Genomic DNA, 22,543 nt, shown 5'->3' with positions numbered 1-22,543 from the left:
TGAAGAAATCTGTCACCATGTCTTTATTGGTAGGAATCAAGTGTTAAAACATTTACATCACAAATATTTTCATCACCCGTTTAGTTTGTTATCCAGTCAGCCAGTTAAGCTACACGTTTTCATATGTAATGCTGATCAAAAAAATGGTGGCAAATCTTAAAAACTATTTTTTTTTACCTAATAATGCAGTGCATGAACCTCTCTACCCAGGATAGATGGGGCTTTGCTGCACCCCAACAAATTGTCAACAAATTGAAAAATGAAACATGAAAATTGATGCTGCTACTGTGTTTTAGAGGAGCTGCAGGGAACTGTTGTTTTTTATTATTATTTACCATCGTTTGTGTTAGGAATGATACATTAACACACATATATGTGTGCAACTATACTTGTTGTTGTTTGCACAAGAAACAAAATGGATATCTTTGTGCCGAATCCTGTCACTAACACGGCAAAAAAAAAAAATCAGGAATGGACCATTTTCTTTAAAACAGTCTTCATGATTTTGTTTGCTTCCCAGTAAGCAAAGTAGAGCTGCATTACGTGAACATAAAATTTTATGTTTGATAAGGTTCTTGGATGTTGCAATGATGATATGAGTGATAGATAAACTATAAATAAATTAGTATGTCACTGACCGGATTTGCAACCATTACACACTCAATTTGTTTGTTTGTTTGATTACAGGTTTTTTTTTTCATCAGAAATCAACTTTAACTTTACTAACTTTACATTTAAGCAAACAGCTAAGAAAAAAAGCACCATTCACTATTGAAATACACACACACACACACACACACACACACACACACACACACACACACACACACACACACACACACACACACACATTTTCCAAGCCGCTTCTCCCTCAGGGTCACAGGGGGGTGCTGGAGCCTACCCCAGCGGTCATCGGGCAGAAGGCAGGATACACCCTGGACAAGTTGCCAGTCCATCGCAGGGACTATTGAAATAAATAATGAAATTCTAATAACTAGTTACATCAGAATTGCAAGCACATTTTTTTTGTACACTTTAAGGCTGTTTTAAAAAAATTCTTTTGTACAATTGTATGAAAAATGTGGGTGCCCTGGTCAAATAAAATTTTTTTTTTATTATTTTTTATCAGAAAACACGTTAACACATTCTCTAAATAGAACAAATGTTAGTAAACAAATGATTAATTATTTTAATCTATTCTATTAAATCTGAAAATATGACATATACCAAGGTCATGGTGCATAGCATATGTTCTGTTTTATTTTTTTAGTATGGTAAACTCAGTAAATAAATAGAAATTGTTCACTACAATTTGGAGAAAATGTCATATCTACGGTTGCATGCTGTTTATTTTCTTGGTCAGGAAAAACAATATATTTTAAGTCACTAAATGTTTGAGGTAGTGCAAGTTTGAGGTAACGAGGTAGTGCAAGTTTGAGGTAACGAGGTAGTGCAAGTTTGTTGTGACAGCAGCATTACTGCTTCACATGTTTCACACATTACACTAGGAAGGAAGAATAGTCATCATGTTTGAAATCTTCTTGTAAGCTAGTGGTTAAAGTTGGATTAGCGCAGAGTTCTGCCTAAGGCAATTGTCCTGTGAGTTTAATAGTGGACGTGGCTCCTAATGCTGCCTCCCTGCCAGTGTGCTTATTTATAAATTGCGCTATGTATGTGTAATGTAATGTGATCCATGCTGTCATTGCAGTCTTTTTGTGATCATCATGGATGCACATATTAATAGAATTAATGATAAAAGTATAAATAATCTTGCAGTCCTAGAGCAAATTATATAGACCTCCTTTTATAGACCTGACTGTTGAACCAGACTGAATTTCTAATTGAAAACAATCTTTCTATGCTTGTTTTTTTTTGTCCCACCTTCCTTGTTTCCCAGACCTGTTGACCATTTCTATAAGTTTCACCCTGCCCTGAAGTCACCCGTCCTGGTGCGAGGTCCCCGCCGTCACTCAGGTGACAACCTGGACACATTCAGCCGTCATTTTGAGAGCATCATGGAGTCTCACCGAGCCAAAGGCACCTCCTACAACAGTCTGGACAGCCTGGACCTTCTGACTTCCAGCACACAGACTGTGCTGACGTTTGACCTCCCGACACTGACCCCACAAGTGAAGGGTCAGATGTACCAGAGCGCACGGCAGATCGTGGAGCTGAGCTTCGCTCCACTGGCACATGTTGAGTTGCCCAGTGTTTCTGAGTCAGCACTGACCATCACAGGGGACTCGGACGCCACGAGGGCGCCATCCAGTGAGCGGCTGAGCAGCGGCTCAGACGATAGGTCGGGTGGACACAGCTGGACCAGCAACCCTGTGTATATACTCCCCAGGTAAGTGAGAGAGACCCATATGCACATATAAAGTTGAATATAAAGGAGAATGGAAATTCTGTAAATGTATTGTTTGAACACAAGATTATAAGCAACCACCAAAAGGCAACAGTTCACTCCAGCATGTTCATTAGTGAGTTGCGCGATAACATGGATACAGTCCTCATTTTTCTTTATTTGATTATTGTTCAAAATATCATGAAAGTACCCAGTGAACCCAGTATTGAGAAACAATCAATCAAATTGTGGGCCGAGTGTATCGCTAAACTCCTAATAGCATAGCTAAAGAACAGGCCAGACACAGGGATGCATGATTGGAATCGGATAAGATTGGAAGAGTTTTGCTCCCAGCATCAACAATCAGACAATTTATTATTTCGATTTTGGCTAATCTGTGTTGCATTTTGTGATGTAAATTATGAGAGCCAGGTAAGTGGATTCAAACTGTACTTGAACGCTTGAAGTAGCAGTAGCAGTAGCAGTAGCAGTAGCAGTAGCAGTAGCAGTAGCAGTAGCAGTAGCAGTAGTAGTCTTGTAGTGCAGAAGAGTTTAGGTGATGCTGGGCTTCTGTGCTTAAATCTCTGCACCAGGTACACATATTTTATGCTTCTCCACAATGCTAATGGAAGTTGATGCAGTCTTAATTTCTGTGTTTTATAAATATTTATTTGTATGCACTGGTATCTGCAGCAATAGATATGCGTCTGAAAAAATATTGCGGTCAGTCCACAGTTCCTGCATCTGTAGTGTTTATCCAGAACTCATTGTGCTTTTTAAAAAAAAATTTTCTTCTTAAAATGCCAGTTTGGCTCACTAAATTTTAGTTAATTTTAGTTAATATTGCTGTTTTTTGTTTAGCTAATAGAAAGTACTAGAAATGTAAAAGTGTGTTTCATGTGTGAGCTTCAGGTTTTTAATAAAAAGCTCATTAAAATTGACCAAAATGATCCGCCGTTCGGAGGTTTGGCTGTAAAGAAATCTAGTGTGTAGACCTGATGTATTTACACCGAGCTATTCCAGCCTCAGAAAAGTCATCTAAAGTCACATTCCAACCCAAATCCATGCTTTTTCTACCTTATTCCACTGCTTGAGTGGTACCATAGAGAATACATTGCAATGTTAATAGTTTTTATTGTTTCTTAATATTTGATCATTCAGTTTTCTAAAGCAAGGCCCTTATCTGTGATGGTTATACTGCAGTTTAATGCATTCTTAAGGGAGAGGAAATTGATAGTTAACCATTTTTTTTCTGAAGCGTTTCCAGCACTTCTGGTCAAGGTCAAGTGCAAGCTAAGTGGTGCTACCTCTCTGGCTGATAGTTGTAATGCATATGCTGCAGCTTTAAACATAAGACTTGGCCTTTGTGAGAATGGAGTCAGGTCACTGAAGCAGCAGGCTGTTCCTCTTCCGACAGGTGTGGGGGGGACGTGTAGTTAGGCAGGTGTGTGTGAATGTGAGATGAAGGTCACTGCGCTTTGCTGATGCAGAGTCAAAATAGCTGCACTACTACTAGCAGTTGTTGATATACTCACACATTTAAGCGTATTTTGTAAAACGGCAGAAGTTTCTGCTGTTGATTGCCAAATATATTAAAATACAGCAATCAGACAATAATGTAGATACAAGCCCTTCCGTTTACATTCACGGTCATTTAGCTAACACTTTTCCTCAGTCCAACTTGTGAAATAGTCCAAAAGGCGATTTCCTATATATAACAATTTGGGAATGTGTTTTTTCCTGGAGTTCAGTGGCAGCAGTTTCATCTGGGATTGAAGCTCTTCACATCCTCTCGACTGCTCACAACCAGCTTGTCATATTTTAGAGGAACCACAAGGTGGCCTCAAAGGGCTACTTATCTTCTCTATTTGGGTCCATTATCAATTCACTCAAAGGCCGTGCATCAAAACTGTGGTCCAGTCTTCAGTTGTTGTTGTTGTTGTTGTTTGCTTTAGGGCTGTCCCACTTACTTTAATAAACGTACTCATTTTAAAGAGGTATTTGATTAAACTTTACCTTCTTGATGAATTGGAACTGTGTGTTTGAGAATAAAGCCTATTTTAAATTCCCCTAATGGTTTCAGTTACAGATAAATGTACCAAAACATGATAATTAACTTTTGCATTGACCTCTCTTTATCCCTTAGAATTAAATAAGCTCTTACTGTGCCCTTGCAACTCATATATACAAATGACCTCCGCTCTGGTTGGCTGCCCTGTACTGTAAAAGAAAATAAATAAATAAATAAGGCCAGGCTGAAACACTCAGAATTTCAGCATGATGTGGGGCTACACAGCTGCAGGCCAAATAGACATATATATATACACACACACACACACACACACACACACACACACACACACACACACACATACATATATATATATATATATATATATATATATATATATATATATATATATATATATATATATATATATATATATATATATATATATATATATATATATAATGTGTGTGGGTGATGGTCCTCATAACACGATAGTTTCAATACATGTACAGGATGGACTCGGTAGTAACTGATACGTTTTGAGACTTTAACCGTGTTTACAAAGTACCTGAAACACTTTAATATAAAAGTCGGGGGAGTTCAGTCTTCCATGAAATGGAAACTTTTAAATAGTTTTAATTAAAGTGTTTGTTTTTAAAGGCTTCCGATAGTGAAAGCTCTAATCTGGTGAGAGAGACTACACTGCGCTTTGTCTGGTTTGCGTGAGAGGAACAGTACCTCTATTGTGTGAGTTACTGGGACAGGCGTTGAAGTCCACCACAGCAGAAAAATACAGTTCAGAGTCCAAACTACTACTGGCCACACTCTCCCTTTCTTTCTTGCGTGATTCCTTCTACTTTTTTATCTCTTGGTACTGTGGGGGTTTTTTTTCTCCTCTATCTCTCCATCTCACTTTCCAGTCCAAGTTCTCTCCTCAAAAAGATCTCAGCCAGCCTGAAATCATAGATAAAGCAAATCCCCAAAGCCAGTGACAGGTGGCACTTAGTTTGCTAGACCATGTTTAATTCAAGGTCTGTCTTCAGCTTTGAGACAAACGGACAGGCCCCTTCAGGTCAACCAAAAAAGAAATTTCTCATCACAGCAGGAAGACCTGTCCACCTTTCTTTATCTCCGTCACTGCCCCTGCCCATCTCTCCTCGCCCCTGTCTTATTTTTTCCTCTCTTTTTGTCCTGGGTTGCACACTCATAAAGAATACTGTTTCCTGCTGTCAGGTGCTTGTTTTATATGAGAATGGCATGAATGTTTAGCTTGTTGAGTTTGGCTTTCAGGTTTTGGAGTCTGGAAATTGAAGGAAGAGGTGAAGTTTGAGGAAGTGGTTTTGTGTGACCATGAATATACTTTTGATAAAGTTGGGATACAGTTGATCATCACTGGGCAAGTGCAATTGAAGTGAACAGCCTTTACAGAGCGTATTATTCTAGCTCCTTGTTGAATACGGCACACCCCCCCTGTCAATCAAGATCTGTTTCTTTTGCAACACTTAGTCCACCACATGGATAATATCCACTGACTGAAGCACAAAGAGAGGTAAATAGAGGCCAGTAACTGAAAAGAAAGTAGGGTTGGACAACTTAAACATGGTATTTTCCACTATTCTGACAACAATATATCACAGTATACTAAGAAGCAAGTTAATCAACTGGAAATTAATGGTTCTACATTACTACCACCACTAGTAATAATAGTACTAATATAGACGTTCTTTTCTGCAGTCAGGTCTTTTTTATTTTAATGAGCATGGTCGTTCACAATGTCACAGTTTTCTGTAGCTAACCCAGGCGGCTCGCTATTCTGTGTATGCAAGGAGGCTATTTGTGATTCACCAGTACCCGTGATAGTAAAATCATAGAGCAATATTATATTGTCATTGACTTTTACCTCCCAGTTAGAGAGATACTTGGAAGTATCCTGTATCGGAGATGTCCGGTAGGTACGACGTCATAATAAACAGAACAAACTCTTTAAATTAATGAAGGTCAATGCATTTAAATGGAGTAGGTCTTAGCAGAGTCAACCACTGAGAGACACTGGGATTAAGGCCATTTTTTCTGCTCCATTCATGCCTGATTGTGTGGAAGGTCATTAGAGAAGTTTACAGAGAGGGAGGGAGCGGCATAACAGCTCAGTGGAAACGAAAGAACAGCCAAGTTCCAGAACAAACAGTGAGTAATGTGGAGAGAGATGGAGGTGGTGAGGGTTACAGAGCAGGCTGGCACTTCAGGAACACGCATGTATTTTCACTTTAAGGAAAACACCAGAGGCAGAAAATGAACAACAGCTGACCGAATGTAACGACCACCGCTACCCTCCATGGGACTGCAGGATCAGGACAAGCATAGAGCAAAACAGAACAGGACTGCTGGGATGAGTAAGAGGCAGAGTCAGAGGGTCACAAGGTCTCGAGGTGGAGGGATCATCAGAGCCAGGACCGTCAGTTGGGTTAGCAGGGAGGGCCATAATAACAAGGCCCATTCAGTTTTCTGTTGGCACTCTGGAGGGCCAGAGGATAGGTACGTCCCAGCACGCCGGCATTCAGGATGCAGGTAAGATTCGTCAATGTAGTTAGTGAGGAAAGTTGTAAAAAATGTCCCAGATCATAGCGGGGTTTTCTTACTGTATACACAATTTGCAAACAATAACATGAAAATTGTTTAAAAAAGAATAAAAAAGGTTTGCGCAAAAAAAAACTTCATATTGACTCACAGCAGTAATTCATTTACTTAGTAACATGCAAAAAGACTTGTTTTGTTTTATTGAGTGTTTTTCAGTTTGTTTGCTGAGATCAAACAGGACTAAATATTTTGTTGATAGTTGTAAAGTTATATATGCTTCCTCACTGCATAAACTATGTTGACATGTGGAAGTTTCCTCATTCTAGTCAATATATCTAATAGGAAAAACACAGACTAATAAGTTAAATGATCTTATAATGTTTACCACAATCTTATAATGAGAAATTATATATATCGATTAAATTTAAGATGTTTCCACTTGCCTAGTTACCGTTTTTTTTTTCAGTGATGACACTGGAATCCTTATGATGGATATGGATAGTGGGAACATAAGGAACATTCTGGCCGAAAACTTGGGTTTTAATATGTAATTTGTCATGTTATGTAATATTTTATAGCACAGCAATCCATCACTCAGCCTCATAGGCTGGAAAGAATTCACGATTTTCTGTTCTTCCTCTACTCTTTTGTGGTTTCAGCCTTTAATATTCTTTCACTAAAGTAACCATCATGCATTTTGCAAATACAACATGAGACAGTTTTATTTCATCAGTAGCTTCAATTCCAGAGACCACGTTTATCAGAACGGAGATGCACTTTCCCAGGAGATGACATCATCCACAAAGGGCTGGCGTGGCTGCAGCTTTTCGTTCTGCTCAGATAGAAGCACAGCTGATTCCACCTTTTTAATAAGTTGATTCGTCTTCAAAAACTCGTATGTCATATGAACTCCTACTAAGTTGGAATGAAACCTTAGAGCCATACTGCCCCTTTGTGGAGAAGATAAGTGACCTCTGTGTTAAATTATTTAAAAACTGGCCCCACTTTTTGCTTGAAAAGTGAAAAAGCCTCCCAGTGCTAACTCGCCCTTCACGTGTCAAGTGTTGCTTTGCTTCCGTCTGTAATATATTTTCCGGGACCTGTTTCTCCGCTACCTTTTAAAGACTTTAGAAAGCGATCTGCTTCCTGTTCTGACTCCCTTCTTTGAGTCAGCTTTTTGTGTTACTGTTTGTTTTTGTCAGTGGATTTAAGGTGTGAGTCACTGATAAAGTGGCTAAATTTAACCAGTGCTGCTACTCACTAATGCCCTGACGTGAGTTTCCCAAAAGCACTGGAGTGTTCAGATCATCGTGGCCATCAGAATGAGGGTTTTAAAGTGATACTCGACTGTCTTAGAACAATCCAGGTCCTACAGTGCTCTAGAGATATGCAACCCTGATATTTTAAGAAAAATAGTATACTATAGTAGGCTGATGTTAGTTTGTGATCATTTATTGTGTTTAATTATATACGATATGTGGCCAGTAATTCTTCTGAAATCAAGAACATTAATAGGGACTTGGTACCCTCTGCTTTAGACTAGATATTGAAACATTGCTGTGAGGATTTGATTGCATTCAGGCACATGAGCAGATGCTGACATTGGACGATTAGTTCTGGATAACAAATGTTGATACTTTTGAAAACACAGCGCATGTTACAGCTGTATGTTTAAACGGAATGTGTTCTGCAGTGCTGAGATCATGGCTTTGACACTATATCCTATATATTCCCATTTCGGTATTAAGTGCATAGACCTTGACCCCTTGATCAAAGTCGGACAAATGTCAAGTATTGTCCAGGGAAGACCTGGTGAGTGATACATGTGGCTACACATGGGCTGTATCTAGAAACCCTGAAAAGTTACTGCTTTTTTCCTGTGTAACTTCCTCTGTGACCGGACAACTGAATTTGTGACATCATCTTAGCGGCTGTCCGAATACTGGAGGAGATGTGAGAAACCATTCTAAACAGCTGCCGAAGTGGCTTCAAGCAGAGGATCCATATGTGTATGCTACCCAGGAAGATATGCAGATTTTAAAGTGACCTCATAGCGAGAAGCTGGACAACACAGTGGAATCCAACTATACGTCTTCAAATCTGTGTTTTGCTAGTGTTTATATATTGTCTGTGATGTGTAATTTGTACTTGGTGTAAAAAAAAAAAAAAAAAAAAAAAAAAGAAGCGGAAAACCATGCAAAGGAAAATCGTCTGGCTCTGTGTAGCAGTTGCGATTGAGTACAGGCTCAGTTCATAAATAGTTGACATCAAATTCAATGATATTGTAAGGAATCAGCTGTCCCATTTCCCCAGTTTCTGCTCATTGTCTCAATTCCTCCTGCTCATTTCCTCTCCTTGATTGTTCTGCATTCTTCCGGGGTGGGAGAGGAGCAGTAGGAAATGTTTCTGGATTCAGTCCTAATGTTTTTGCTATCTCTGGTGGGTTTGTTTAGAATTTTCCTTCATTGTTTGAAGCACGAAACAAAAAATGGCTTACTTCACTCTCTGTGACCGCTATTTTCAGTTTAGGCATGTCCACCTGCCAGCTTGGTCTTCCTATAATGTGAGACTTCTAGGAGGCCTAGCATGTCCCTCTTCCGAGTCATGTGAAGCACCACTGTATTTTCCGAACTGCTGCTAATGCAATATAATTGGACAGCTCAGGAGGGCGCTAACTGCCAATTCTGTTATGTTGGCTAACAGATGCCCATGCTGGCTAGCGATGCATGAGAGAGGAAGAGCCAGTTATGCTCTATTTGACTTGTGGGTATTGGATGGCTGTGGGGTCAACGCTTTGACCCCATTTACATCTGGTCACTTCGTCTTAAGTATCAGAATTATATCTGGATTAGGCCAATCTGTATGAAAATGCAAGATTCATTTAAAACATATACAAATCCGATCAATTAAACCACTTCACGAGGTTGTCTGAGGTGCATTTAAGCCACATGTCATAGCAGTGTAAATGCATCCATCTTTCCAAGACGCATTTGACAGCCAATAATCCTCCCAGTACAACCAAAACTCCTGCCCATGCAGTAAGCCACTGGGCACAGGATTCATGATCCTGAACTAACTAACTAATTGTGAGAATGTTAGCAAACAGTCCAGCCCAAATGTCCTCACAGTAAAATCTGTAAGAAAAACATGTATGGAGTGCTTTTCTAGTCCACAGAACATACACTATATTTCCAAAAGTTTTCACTCACCCATCCAAATCATTGAATTCAGGTGTTCCGATTACTTCCATGGCCACAGGTGTATAAAGCCAAGCACCTACCCCTGCAGACTGCTTCTACAGACATTAGTGAAAGAATGGGTCGCTCTCAGGAGCTCAGAATTCCAGCGTGGTACCGTGATCGGACGCCACCTATGCAACAAGTCCAGTCGTGAAATTTCCTCACTACTAAATATTTCACAGTCAACTGGCAGTGGGATTATAACAAAGTGGAAGCGATTGGGAACGACAGCAACTCGGCCATAAAGTGGTCGGCCATGTAAAATAACAGAGCGGGGTCAGCTGATACTGAGGGGCATAGAGTGCAGAGGTCACCAACTTTCTGCAGAGTCAATCACTACAGACCTTCAAACTTCACGTGGCTTTCAGATCATGGAATGGGTTTCCATGGCGGAGCAGCTGCATCCAAGCCTTACATCACCAAGCGAACCCTATCATCGAATGCAGTGGTGTAAAGCGCCGCCACTGAACTCTAGAGCAGTGGAGACGTGTTCTCTGGAGTGATGAATCACGTTTCTCCATCTGGCAATCCAATGGACGAGTCTGGGTTTGGTGGTTGCCAGGAGAACGGTACTTGTCTGACTGCATTGTGCCAAGTGTAAAGGTTGGTGGAGGGGCGGTTATTGTGTGGGGTTGTTTTTTAGGAGTTGGGCTCGGCCCCTTAGTTCCAGTGAAAGGAACTCTTAATGCTTCAGCACTAAGAGATTTTGGAGAATTTCATGCTCCCAACTTTGTGGGAACAGCTTGGGGATGACATGAATGAGCGAGCTTGGTGTGGAAGAACTTAACTGGCCGGCACAGAATCCTGATCTCAACCCAATAGAACACCTTTGGGATGAATTAGGGCGGAGACCGCGAGCCAGGCCTTCTCGTCCACAAATGCGCTTCTGGAAGAACGGTCAGAAATTCCCATAAACACATTCCTAAACCTTGTGGAAAGCCTTCCCAGAAGAGTTGAAGCTGTTATAGCTGCAAAGGGTGGGCTGACATCATACTTAACCCTATGGATTAAGAATGGGATCTCCCTCAAGTTCATATGCATGTGAAGGCAATATAGTGTAGATTTATGTTAAAGAAATTGTTTTGTCCTTATTGTTCATTAACATTTTTTTTCTTTATCCCTGATTGGTTGAAGGTGGGTTCAGGGCCCTCCCATTAGACTTATTTTGACATGTTTTGAATGTGTGCAGGGAGAAGTCTTCAAGGCTGGCCACAGATGTGGACCTGGATCAAGAGCTGAGTGAGCGTTTGGGATTAGGGAGCAGTGACACACTGACCAACGGTAACCGTGCCGACCTGGAGGCTGCTAAGCGATTAGCCAAGCGGCTCTTCAACCTTGACGGCTTCAAGAAGTGTGACGTTGCACGTCACTTAAGCAAGAAGTGAGTGAAGCATACTTTCTAATCAGCCAGTGCTTTAGCACTTTATTGTCTTTCATCACACCTGTGCCAGTGTCTTAGAGGATTCCAGATGAAATTAAATATTTAGTAATCTGCAGGGGTTTTTGTCATAAAATATGGAGTACAGTAATTAATATTTAATCTAGTTAACAAAAATGAACTTTCAGTGTAGTTTTCCTGTGTTAGATGTGTAGACCTTCTAAATGTGGTTGTGCTTTCCACCATTTCCATCTTTTACAGATTTTATTATGTCTGTGTATCATATCCATTTGGGATTTGAAAGGCCGTATCTGAGCATAGATCCGCACTCTTACTGAGCAGTTTGATCAATTTGACTGCAGGCCTCTGTTTGTCTCAGACTCTTTCTGTCATATCTGGGCCATTCTATGTCTCTGCGTCCCCGCTGGCTGGCATGGATCAGTTATTGAGACAGCCAGTGGCGCTGTGCCTTTGTGTGTTCAGAGTTTAAGAGCTTTCTCCTCCCTGACAGATGCACCATGGGAACGGCAAACCCTCTTCACCCCTATCAACTGTTCTGGAAAAGCTTAAACTGACATATCTGTCATTTGCTGATGCTCTCTCACTCTTTCTTTGTTGCCCTTTCTCTCGTCAGTTCGTATTTCTGTTCACTGTAACTTTTTGATTTCTTTCTTTTTCTTTTTCTTTTTTATTTGTTCTAGCAATGACTTCAGTCGCATGGTAGCTGAAGAGTACCTGGGTTACTTTAATTTTACGGGACAGACTTTGGACCAAGCGCTAAGGTTAGTGTGCTTTTTTTATTGGTTTAAGAAGACAAATGATGAGTCTGTTGATCTGATAATCTGTTTGCCATGTGTTAATTCAGAAATTATCAAAAAACACTGCCCACCATAATTACTAGCACCCTTAGTAAGGATGAAAAATGTTTATCTATCAGTTTACAGTTACATTAAATAATGAGAGAAGTGTAAAATGACCCCCCCCCCCCCCCCCCCCAAGAAAAAATAAGAAAACGGACAGCAAAATAAAACATTTTTCTGAGAATAAGATACATAAGCCACAATTTTTGGCAGTGCTCCAATTGTGGAACCTCTCTTTGTCATGATAACAGCACTCAGCTGGATTAGGATAACCTCCAGAAAATCTCAAGCAAGCCACTTCTGTGTGATTGTTCCTTGGAGAGAGTTCATGGTTTTGATCAGGGAAATGAAATGGCCACTGCAGAAGCTTTATTCTGTTGTCAGTGAACCATTTTCTGTAGGATTCTTAAGGTTTTAGATCATTGACCTGCTGGAAGGTCCAGCAATCAAATGAAAGGTCTAACCAAATAAACAAAACGTTTAGTTTTAGCTTCCTTACAGTAGCAGCCAGATCTAAAATCTGATATTTAAAGGTATTTGATGCCCTATCTCTTATAAAGATCCAGTGGGTTTTAAATCATGCCCAAAGCATTACACTTCCATCACCATATTTAACGGAGAACATTGGGTTCCTTTCTGCATGACCTTGATTGTGTTTACACAAAAACGCACCTCTTTGTTGCCCAGGAGCTCTATTTTTGTGTCATAGACACTGGTTTGAATTTCAGAGCCTTTGTGATGTTTAACGACCTCTGCATGCTTACATTTGTGGTTTGATAACAGCAGAGACTTTATTCTGGCAAGCCGTTTAAATAATGTGTTGGCACAGAACTGATGCCTGACTGTATTTCTGGAGACTTGGTGACTCCTAAAGGCAGCCAACTCCTGCAGTTGTCCATCTGTGATTATTGAAGAACGTTTTTCTTCTTAAACCACCCCACTGTATGTGAGAGCAAAACACAGTTGTAGCTCCTGTTGAATTTTCTTACTTATTGCCATAATAGTGGAGATGGGCATTTTCAGGAACCTTCATAAATCAGGCAAAGGTTGGCAAACACTTGACTTACTGAATTTGTGTAACTTCCAAACTTCTCTATGTTGAGCGGATTATTAAGGCTATTTGGCTTACATGTCACCTAAATTAATAATAATAATAATTTTTATTTATATAGCACTTTTCATGCCGGTGGCAGCTGAAAGTGCTTTACAGACAGGTGATAAAACATAGAAGAAATTTTTAGTATTTATTTATTTACCTCCATATTTATATATTTATACAGAAGTCATGAATGACCATTTAATTCCTATGTACTTAGATGTGCTTTTTAAACGTAGACTAGATTCGAGTATATGTTAACTATATATTTCTTTTCATAAGAGTTTTGAAGGATGCAATTTTTAGGAGTCCCCACCCCCCCAATTTCCTTACCATACAAGTATTTGCAATGCTGGCATACACTCTAATCTAAGTCTAGATTTGTTTAATAGATTTCAGGTTCAGAAGTTGTTGAAACAGTACTGTAGTGTCCAACTCTGAGTTGAAGGCAGGTCAGAGACGTTTTGTTTAGGGCTGTGTAGCTGTGTTTGTCAGTTGTATTCCTGTTTGTTGATTTTAGGACCTTCTTGCTGGAATTTGCCCTGATGGGAGAAACTCAGGAGAGAGAACGAGTGCTAGCTCATTTTTCACGACGATACCTGCAGTGCAACCCATTGCTCATGCTGTCTGAAGGTAAGTGTGACCGAAAGAGAACTAGTGCTAAAACTTGACAAAGAGGTTCTTAAAAAGTCTTCAGGTGGACCCAGGCGATCCACACGTCTGCTCTAAGCTAAATAGCACAACTCCACCAGGGCCCTGTCTCACAAAACAGGACGTCTTGCTTATCCAGTTAACTTTACGCTTAGTTCAACGAGCCCTGGATGTTTTGTCTCACAGCAGTGGTTCACTACATCACTGTGAAGTACTTGGAAACTCATGCCGCACATCCAATCGAGATGGAGCTACCAGGGATAGCCTCTCGACGGAGATAGACCCCTCCGGTCTCAGTGTCCACATACTTTTGGCCATATTGTGTATTTACACAGGTTGTGTTCTTTTTTTCTCCTTTGAAAAAAAAAGCGACACAGTACTGTCTTAAAACAGGTTAACCAAACTTGCATTTGTTAGGTTTTGTGCAACTGATCGCTGTCAAACATGAACATGCTCTGTGAGACAGGCCCCAGGTATTAAGTGCTACTAATGGTTCTGGAGCTAGGCTAGACCAAAAATGAGGAGGGATCTGAGGAATGGGTTGAGAATCACTGCATTACACCTTAATATGTGCACTGCTGCAGTTTTCTTGATTGTAGCAATCAATAACCAAATGAGACAATATGCCCATCATGGCCTCATATGTTTCCTTTTTATGAAATGAATAATCCAATTGCTGATCCAACTATTTAATCACCATATTCATTTTCTGTTGGCCTGCCAAGTGGGATGTATCATATGAAGTCCAGTCAGTGTCGGCATGAGTTTGCTGTATTGCAGTACCAGTAATGTATTTGTGTTATAGAGTGTTCAGACATTTTTATGCTTATGCTTCACTCCCTTCTCACAGACAGCATCCACACGCTGACTTGCGCTCTGATGCTGCTCAACACGGATCTGCATGGCCAGGTGGGGGCACTAAGGGGACCGGAGGGGTTGCTGGGGTTGGGATTAATATTAAAAATTTTCAGAACAGTAGTTTTCACCACATGCATCTTTGTGAAGGAAATGCATTAACATGCTATATCAATTTTGTGTTTAATGGCTTGTGATATCTCAGTGCTGTGTTGGACAAAAGTGGGTCGTATATTAAGATTCGACCTTGGTGTTCATTAGTTCTTTATTCTTGCCCTCTTCCTCTCATCTTTCTCTCCCTCTCTCACCTACACACACACATACATACTCACACAGAGTCATGAGGTACGTTCCCTGCTGAGTTCCTGTGCTGTGAAGTGCTGGAATTAATTTGTTAAAATGGTTTGCCGCTTTCTGTGCAGATCAGAGAGCATCCTCTGCTCAAATCCACCCAATCAAAGTCCGTCTCTATAAATACCAACTTTAAACCTGCATTATAGTTTCCTACTAATGACATGACATTACATATCCAGCATGTCCATTTTGTGCCCTTTTTGCTCGCTCTGTGAATGAAAGACTTCTTCAGGCATTGCTTTATTTCATCTGTTCTGTTTCATTTGGGATTCATGATCTGGATCATTTCTTTTGTGAGGATTGCATGCTCATAGTCAGTTACTTAACAGGCCAATAACGGTAGAAGAGAGGACCAGTTTCAGTGGCATACCACAATATAAAAGCCAGTGATGATCATACCATTTTCATGTTTGAATGACCCCGATGGGCATGCATGATTCTGTATTTAAGTTAAGGCATATGTAAAAATCCTGATGGTACAGTCTCCCTGCAGTGCACACACTAGGAATGCATGTTTATATAATTGATTTTTTCTTTTTTTTGTATTATACAGGTCCTTCTCAAAAAATTAGCATATTGTGATAAAGTTCATTCTTTTCCATAATGTAATGATAAAAACTTAACTTTCATATATTTTAAATTCATTGCACACCAACTGAAATATTTCAGGTCTTTTATTGTTTTAATACTGATGATTTTGACATACAGCTCATGAAAACCCAAAATTCTCACAAAATTAGCATATCATGAAAAGGTTCTCTAAACGAGCTATTAACCTAATCATCTGAATCAACAAATTAACTCTAAACACCTGCAAAAGATTCCTGAGGCTTTTAAAAACTCCCAGCCTGGTTCATTACTCAAAACCGCAATCATGTGTAAGACTGCCGACCTGACTGCTTTCCAGAAGGCCATCGTTGACACCCTCAAGCAAGAGGGTAAGACACAGAAAGAAATTTCTGAACGAATAGGCTGTTCCCAGAGTGCTGTATCAAGGCACCTCAGTGGGAAGTCTGTGGGAAGGGAAAAGTGTGGCAGAAAACGCTGCACAACGAGAAGAGGTGACCGGTCCCTGAGGAAGATGTGGAGAATTGCGGATTCCACACCTTGGGGGACCTGTGGAAGCAATGGACTGAGTCTGGAGTAGAAAGAAATTCCCCAGGTCAAGCCACTTCTGAACCAGAAACAGCGGCAGAAGCGCCTGACCTGGGCTACAGAGAAGCAGCACTGGACTGTTGTTCAGTGGTCCAAAGTACTTTTTTCGGATGAAAGCAAATTTTGCATGTCATTCGGAAATCAAGGTGCCAGAGTCTGGAGGAAGACTGGGGAGAAGGAAATGCCAAAATGCCTGAAGTCCAGTGTCAAGTACCCACAGTCAGTGATGGTCTGGGGTGCCATGTCAGCTGCTGGCGTTGGTCCACTGTGTTTTATCAAGGGCAGGGTCAATGCAGCTAGCTATCAGGAGATTTTGGAGCACTTCATGCTTCCATCTGCTGAAAAGCTTTATGGAGATGAAGATTTCATTTTTCAGCACGACCTGGCACCTGCTCACAGTGCCAAAACCACTGGGAAATGGTTTACTGACCATGGTATTACTGTGCTCAATTGGCCTGCCAACTCTCCTGACCTGAACCCCATAGAGAATCTGTGGGATATTGTGAAGAGAAAGTTGAGAGACGCAAGACCCAACACTCTGGATGAGCTTAAGGCCGCTATCAAAGCATCCTGGGCCTCCATAACACCTCAGCAGTGCCACAGGCTGATTGCCTCAATGCCACGTCGCATCGAAGCAGTCATTTCTGCGAAAGGATTCCCGACCAAGTATTGAGTGCATAACTGAACATAATTATTTGAAGGTTGACTTTTTCTGTATTAAAAACACTTTTCTTTTATTGGTCGGATGAAATATGCTAATTTTTTGAGATAGGGATTTTTGTTTTTTTCTTTACTTTTTTGCCAAAATCATCAATATTAAAAAAAAATAAAAGGCTTGAAGAAGTTGTGTGTAATGAATCTAAAATATATGTAAGTGTAATGTTTATCAGTACATTACAGAAAATAATGAACTTTATCACAATATGCTAATTTTTTGAGAAGGACCTGTACATGTTAATGTATTGATATCCAGTCACATGCGAAGGTTGGGGCACCCTGTTCAAAGTATATTTTGTTGATTTTTCTTAGTGAAAATAAGTTACAGAAAACACTTCTGCACATTTTATTGCATGCTTTTTGTTTATGGCTTGGTTTTAGCAAATTGAAATTAATTAATTAATGAACTATGGCATTTGCAGAGGTTTTAAGTTTTAAGATTTTTTTTCCCACAGTAAGTTGAACTCAGGAAAAACAATAGAAATTGTGCACAGAAATGAGCAAAAAATGTCATATTTTATTCCCTCTAGAGGATGTTTTCACTTATTTTCACCTAGAAAATCAACAAAACGTTGAATTGGACTGGGGTGTTCAAAGGATTGCCTACCACTATAATAAGAACTTTTTTACAGGAAGGTTTTGGCAAAATATCTAATTTGCAGTTTTCCATTTTCTTCAGGTGTATTTGATCTGTGCTGTATGGTTTTACTTCTTTAACACTGGAGCTAACACAAGGCTAACACTAGAAGGCAATAGGCACCCAAATCTTTCCTGTAAATACAAACTCAAAACTTCTCTAAATCTGCTAAAACGGCCTCCAGCTCTTCATTAAGGGGGTGCAGACCTGTCAGTGTGGTTTAGGACCCAGTATGAGATGCTGTGAACTAAAAAAATGCACAAAAGTGAGTTTTTAGCTAAACTTTGTAGCCAGCCACATTAGACAACATGCATGGTCTATTTACTGAGACTATTACAGAACAATAATAAGCAAAACTTCACTATGTAGCTGAATGCTGCAGGTGTTGTGCTGAATTCTTACTCTGACTCCCCTCTGCAGATTATTCTAGCAATTTCTATTGTTGTCATATTTTCTGTTTATAAGTAACTGCTGATCTTGAATTTTCAACTGAAGCTATATGTTTGAAAAAATACTAAAAGAAAAAAGAAACCGTGAATGTTATGTAGTGCACATATGCCTGTGTGGTGTGTGCATGCAAAGGGGAGTCAGATTCTGCAAGAGAGTCAGAATTTGGCACAATATATGTTGTCTAAAGTGGCTGCATGCAGTGTTTAACTACGTTCAACTACATGATGAAGCTTTGTTCATTTTTGTGGTTTGTAGTAGCTGCAGTGAATACTGTCTCTACTGTCTCTCTACTGTCACAAAACCACACCAACAAATCTGCATGAAAAGCTGTACATTTGATTGTTTTTTTTAACTGAACTGTTCCTTTAAGTGTGGTACATTTTCAATATATTTGAACAGTCTCACAAAAGTACCTGAAACCCATGGTCATTTTGGTCAGTGATAATTATAATAGGAAATGTTCGTACTGTCACATCCCCTAGTGTTCCTAACAGCGTCCGTGGCTCTGGTTTCTGTCGACAGAACGTTGGAAAGCGGATGTCCTGCACTCAGTTTACTGGCAATCTGGAGGGACTGAACAGTGGCCATGATTTCCCAAAGGAGCTCCTGAAGGTAGATTACTAGAGACACAAAGGCATGAGCTCAAACACATATATAAATACTGCACTCCCCTGATGAGTCAGAACTGAATGTGATTTTGAAATGTTCACATAGCCATGTAAAGATAAAAATTTAAATAGTACATTGATTTTTAATAAGCACATCAGCATTTGTCATATTCTTTGTCATATTTAAAATCCATGAGCTGTCTGAACCAATGAAGGAATCACAAAAAGATAACTGCGGCTGTCTAAAGGCTACCACACACTAGACCAGAAAGCCTGCTCCATGCAGCACGTAGTGTAAAATATAGCTCATTTAACTCCTCACTCCACATCTAAACAGCCATTGAATTAACCCTTTATAATATGATGAATTTATCACACTTGGTATCTGGTTTTGAACTAAAAGGATATCTGAGGTAACAGACAATCAGCATTTGAAGAGTTTCATTCCAAAATGCTGTATATTGATTTCTATGAAGAGGTTTTATAATAACAGATGACGTATAAGGGAAAACACTTTTTTACTTATTTAATAAAGGTGGTATTAATCGTAACGTAGCACTAATTTTCTTTTGAACATTTCTAAAAGATTTTAATGGTGTGATTTTATCAGGAGATAAAAGAAACATGTCAAAATAGGATGCACACTATATTTCCAAAAGTATTTAGTCGTTTGCTTTCACACAAATATGAACTTGAGTGACATCCCATTCTTAATCCATAGGGTTTAATATAACCTTGGCCCACCCTTTGCAGCTCTAACAGCTTCAACTCTTCAGGGAAGGCTTCCACAAGGGTTAGGAGTGTTTATGGGAATTTTTGACCATTCTTCCAGTAGCGCATTTGTGAGGTCAGACACTGATGATGGACGAGAAGGGCTGGCTCGCAATCTCCACTCTAATTCATCCCGAAGGGGCTCTATCGGGTTGAGGTGAGGATTCTGCGCAAGCCAGTCAAGTTCTTCTACACCAAACTCGCTCATCCATGTCTTTATGGACCTTTGTGCACTGATGCGCAGTCATGTTGGAACAGGAAGGGCCATCCCCAAACTGTTCCCACAAAGTTGGGAGCATGAAATTGTCCAAAACCTCTTGGTCTGCTGAAGACAAGTACTGTTCTCCTGGTAACCGCCAAACCCAGACTTGACCATCAGGTTGCCAGACGAAGAAGTGTGATTCACACCACTGCATTCCACACTTTGCATTGCGCTTGGTGATGTAAAGCTTGGGTACAGCTGCTCGGCCATGGAAACCCATTCCATGAAGCTCTCTACACTGTTCTTGAGCTAATCTGAAGGCCACATGAAGTTTGGAAGTCTGTAGCAAATGACTCTACAGAAAGTTGGCGACCTCTGCGCACTATGCCCCTCAGCATCTGCTGACTCAGCTCTGTCATTTCAAGTGGCCTACCACTTCTTGGCTGAGTTGCTGTCGTTCCCAATCACTTCCACTTTGTTATAATCCCACTGACAGTTGACTGTGGAATATTTAGCAGTGAGGAAATTTCACGACAGAGGTGGCGTCCGATCACGGTACCACGCTGGAATTCACTGAGCTCCTGAGAGCGACCCATTCTTTCACTAATGTCTGTAGAAGCAGTCTGAATGCCTAGGTGCTTGGTTTTATACACCTGTGGCCATGGAAGTGATTGGAACACCTGAATTCAATGATGTGGATGGGTGGATGGGTGACTGAATACTTCTGGCAATATAGTGTGTTTCATTTATATATTTATTTATTGGGTAAATTCATATGGTGCACTCCTGCGAATCACCCTGTAAAACTTGAAATAATAATTTAAAAGTCAGGTGTAGGGTTGGACTTCACTGCTGTTTTTACATATTATGGTGAGACACAGGCTCCAAAAGATCCTGCTCAGTGTTTAGATCTGAAAAAAAAAATAAAGGGAACACTTAAACAACACAATATAACTCCAAGTAAATCAAACTGTGCGCTAAGGAAGCAACACTGATTGACAATCAATTTCACAGCTGTTGTGCAAATGGAAAAGACAACAGGTGGAAATTATAGGCAATTAGCAAGACACTCAATAAAGGAGTGGTTCTGCAGGTGGGGACCTCAGACCACTTCTCAGTACCTTTCTGCTTTCTGGCTGATGTTTTGGTCACTTTTGAATGAGACAGACTCTACAACCCACACAAGTGGCTCAGGTAGTGCAGCTCATCCAGGATGGCACATCAATGTGAGCTGTGGCAAGAAGGTTTGCTGTGTCTGTCAGCATAGTGCCCAGAGGCGCTACCAGGAGATGTGGAGGAGGCCGTAGGAGGGCAACAACCCAGCAGCAGGACCGCTACCTCCACGTTTGTGCAAGGCGGAACAGGAGGAGCACTGCCAGAGCCCTGCAAAATGACCTCCAGCAGGTCACAAATGTGCATTTGTCTGCACAAACGGTTAGAAACCGACTCCATGAGGATGGTATGAGGGCCTGACGTCCACAGATGGGGGTTGTGCTCACAGCCCAACACCGTGCAGAACGCTTGGCATTTGCCACAGAACACCAAGATTAGCAAATTCGCCACTGGCGCCCTGTGCTCTTCACAGATGAAAGCAGGTTCACACTGAGCACATGTGACAGATGTGACAGAGTCTGGAGACGCCGTGGAGAGCGATCTGCTGCCTGCAACATCCTTCAGCATGACCGGTTTGGCAGTGGGTCAGTATTGGTGTGGGGTGGCATTTCTTTGGAGGGCCGCACAGCCCTCCATGTGCTCACCAGAGGTAGCCTGACTGCCATTAGGTACCGAGATGAGATCCTCAGACCCCTTGTGAGACCATATGCTGGTGTGGTTGGCCCTGGGTTCCTCCTAATGCAGGACAATGCTAGAGCTCATGTTGCTGGAGTGTGTCAGCAGTTCCTGCAAGATGAAAGCATTGAAGCTATGGACTGGCCCGCCCGTTCCCTGTGTGTGTGTGTGTGTGTGTGTGTGTGTGTGTGTGTGTGTGTGTGTGTGTGTGTATGTATGTGTGTGTGTATGTATGTATGTATATATATATACACACATACATACATACATTCACTGATGAAGATAAGATCACAGTAGTAGATCATTCACTTACATCTTCAGAAGACGCAACCTTCAACAAGTTTTCACTGCTCTCTTTAAATTCTCCTTCAGCGATCATCAGATTCATCCACTTGGGGAAGGGGTCTGAAGTACAGCTGACATTACAAAATATTCTTCCACATGTTGAAGGCAGTTACACATTTCTACCAGAGAGGTCTCAAAGTCCCCAAATCTTACATACTGCAGCTTTAAATCGACCTCCTTTTTTCTGTGATTTTTGAACCACATATCTCCTACAGTGGCTGTTTGTGGCCTGTTTGTGGATGCTGAGTGGTGGCCAGAGACATTAAGCGTAGCTGGAAATCACTGTCCAGTGTTTGGTAGGCATAGGCTTCAGATGTGATAAAACTCAAGCAGTTAAGCATGCTGCTTAAATTTACCCAGACAGCTTTGCAGAACTGGTATGTTGTGTGGTGTGCATGAATGAATGGTTATTATGTGTGTGTGCTTTCATGGGTCAATTGTCTGTTGTAATTTGTGCTGCTGTTTTCTATGTTCTAGGAGCAGTGGGGTTTTACCTATGGGAATTGTT

The 22,543-nt window shown here is 40.7% G+C and overlaps 1 protein-coding gene across 5 annotated transcripts in view; it reads left to right on the top strand.

Annotated features, from left to right (window-relative positions):
* The window catches only part of LOC108439444 (PH and SEC7 domain-containing protein 1), an 87,698-nt gene that overhangs the window by 23,694 nt on the left and 41,461 nt on the right, over positions 1–22,543 (top strand). For 4 of the 5 annotated variants that reach the window (XM_037544099.1, XM_037544098.1, XM_037544096.1 and 1 more), the window contains 7 exons: positions 1,898–2,347; positions 11,358–11,549; positions 12,248–12,328; positions 14,023–14,135; positions 15,004–15,062; positions 15,345–15,353; positions 18,844–18,933. In XM_037544099.1, coding sequence (XP_037399996.1) covers positions 1,898–2,347; positions 11,358–11,549; positions 12,248–12,328; positions 14,023–14,135; positions 15,004–15,062; positions 15,345–15,353; positions 18,844–18,933 — 994 coding nt within the window. The remainder of the gene's footprint in view (positions 1–1,897; positions 2,348–11,357; positions 11,550–12,247; positions 12,329–14,022; positions 14,136–15,003; positions 15,063–15,344; positions 15,354–18,843; positions 18,934–22,543) is intronic. The other variant, XM_037544097.1, reaches the window with a different exon arrangement.

This window comes from Pygocentrus nattereri, chromosome 13 (genome assembly GCF_015220715.1).
Source record: "Pygocentrus nattereri isolate fPygNat1 chromosome 13, fPygNat1.pri, whole genome shotgun sequence".
Taxonomy (NCBI): domain Eukaryota; kingdom Metazoa; phylum Chordata; class Actinopteri; order Characiformes; family Serrasalmidae; genus Pygocentrus; species Pygocentrus nattereri.
Note: the sequence above shows the minus strand (reverse complement) of the source record. Positions and strands in the feature narration are given on the sequence as shown.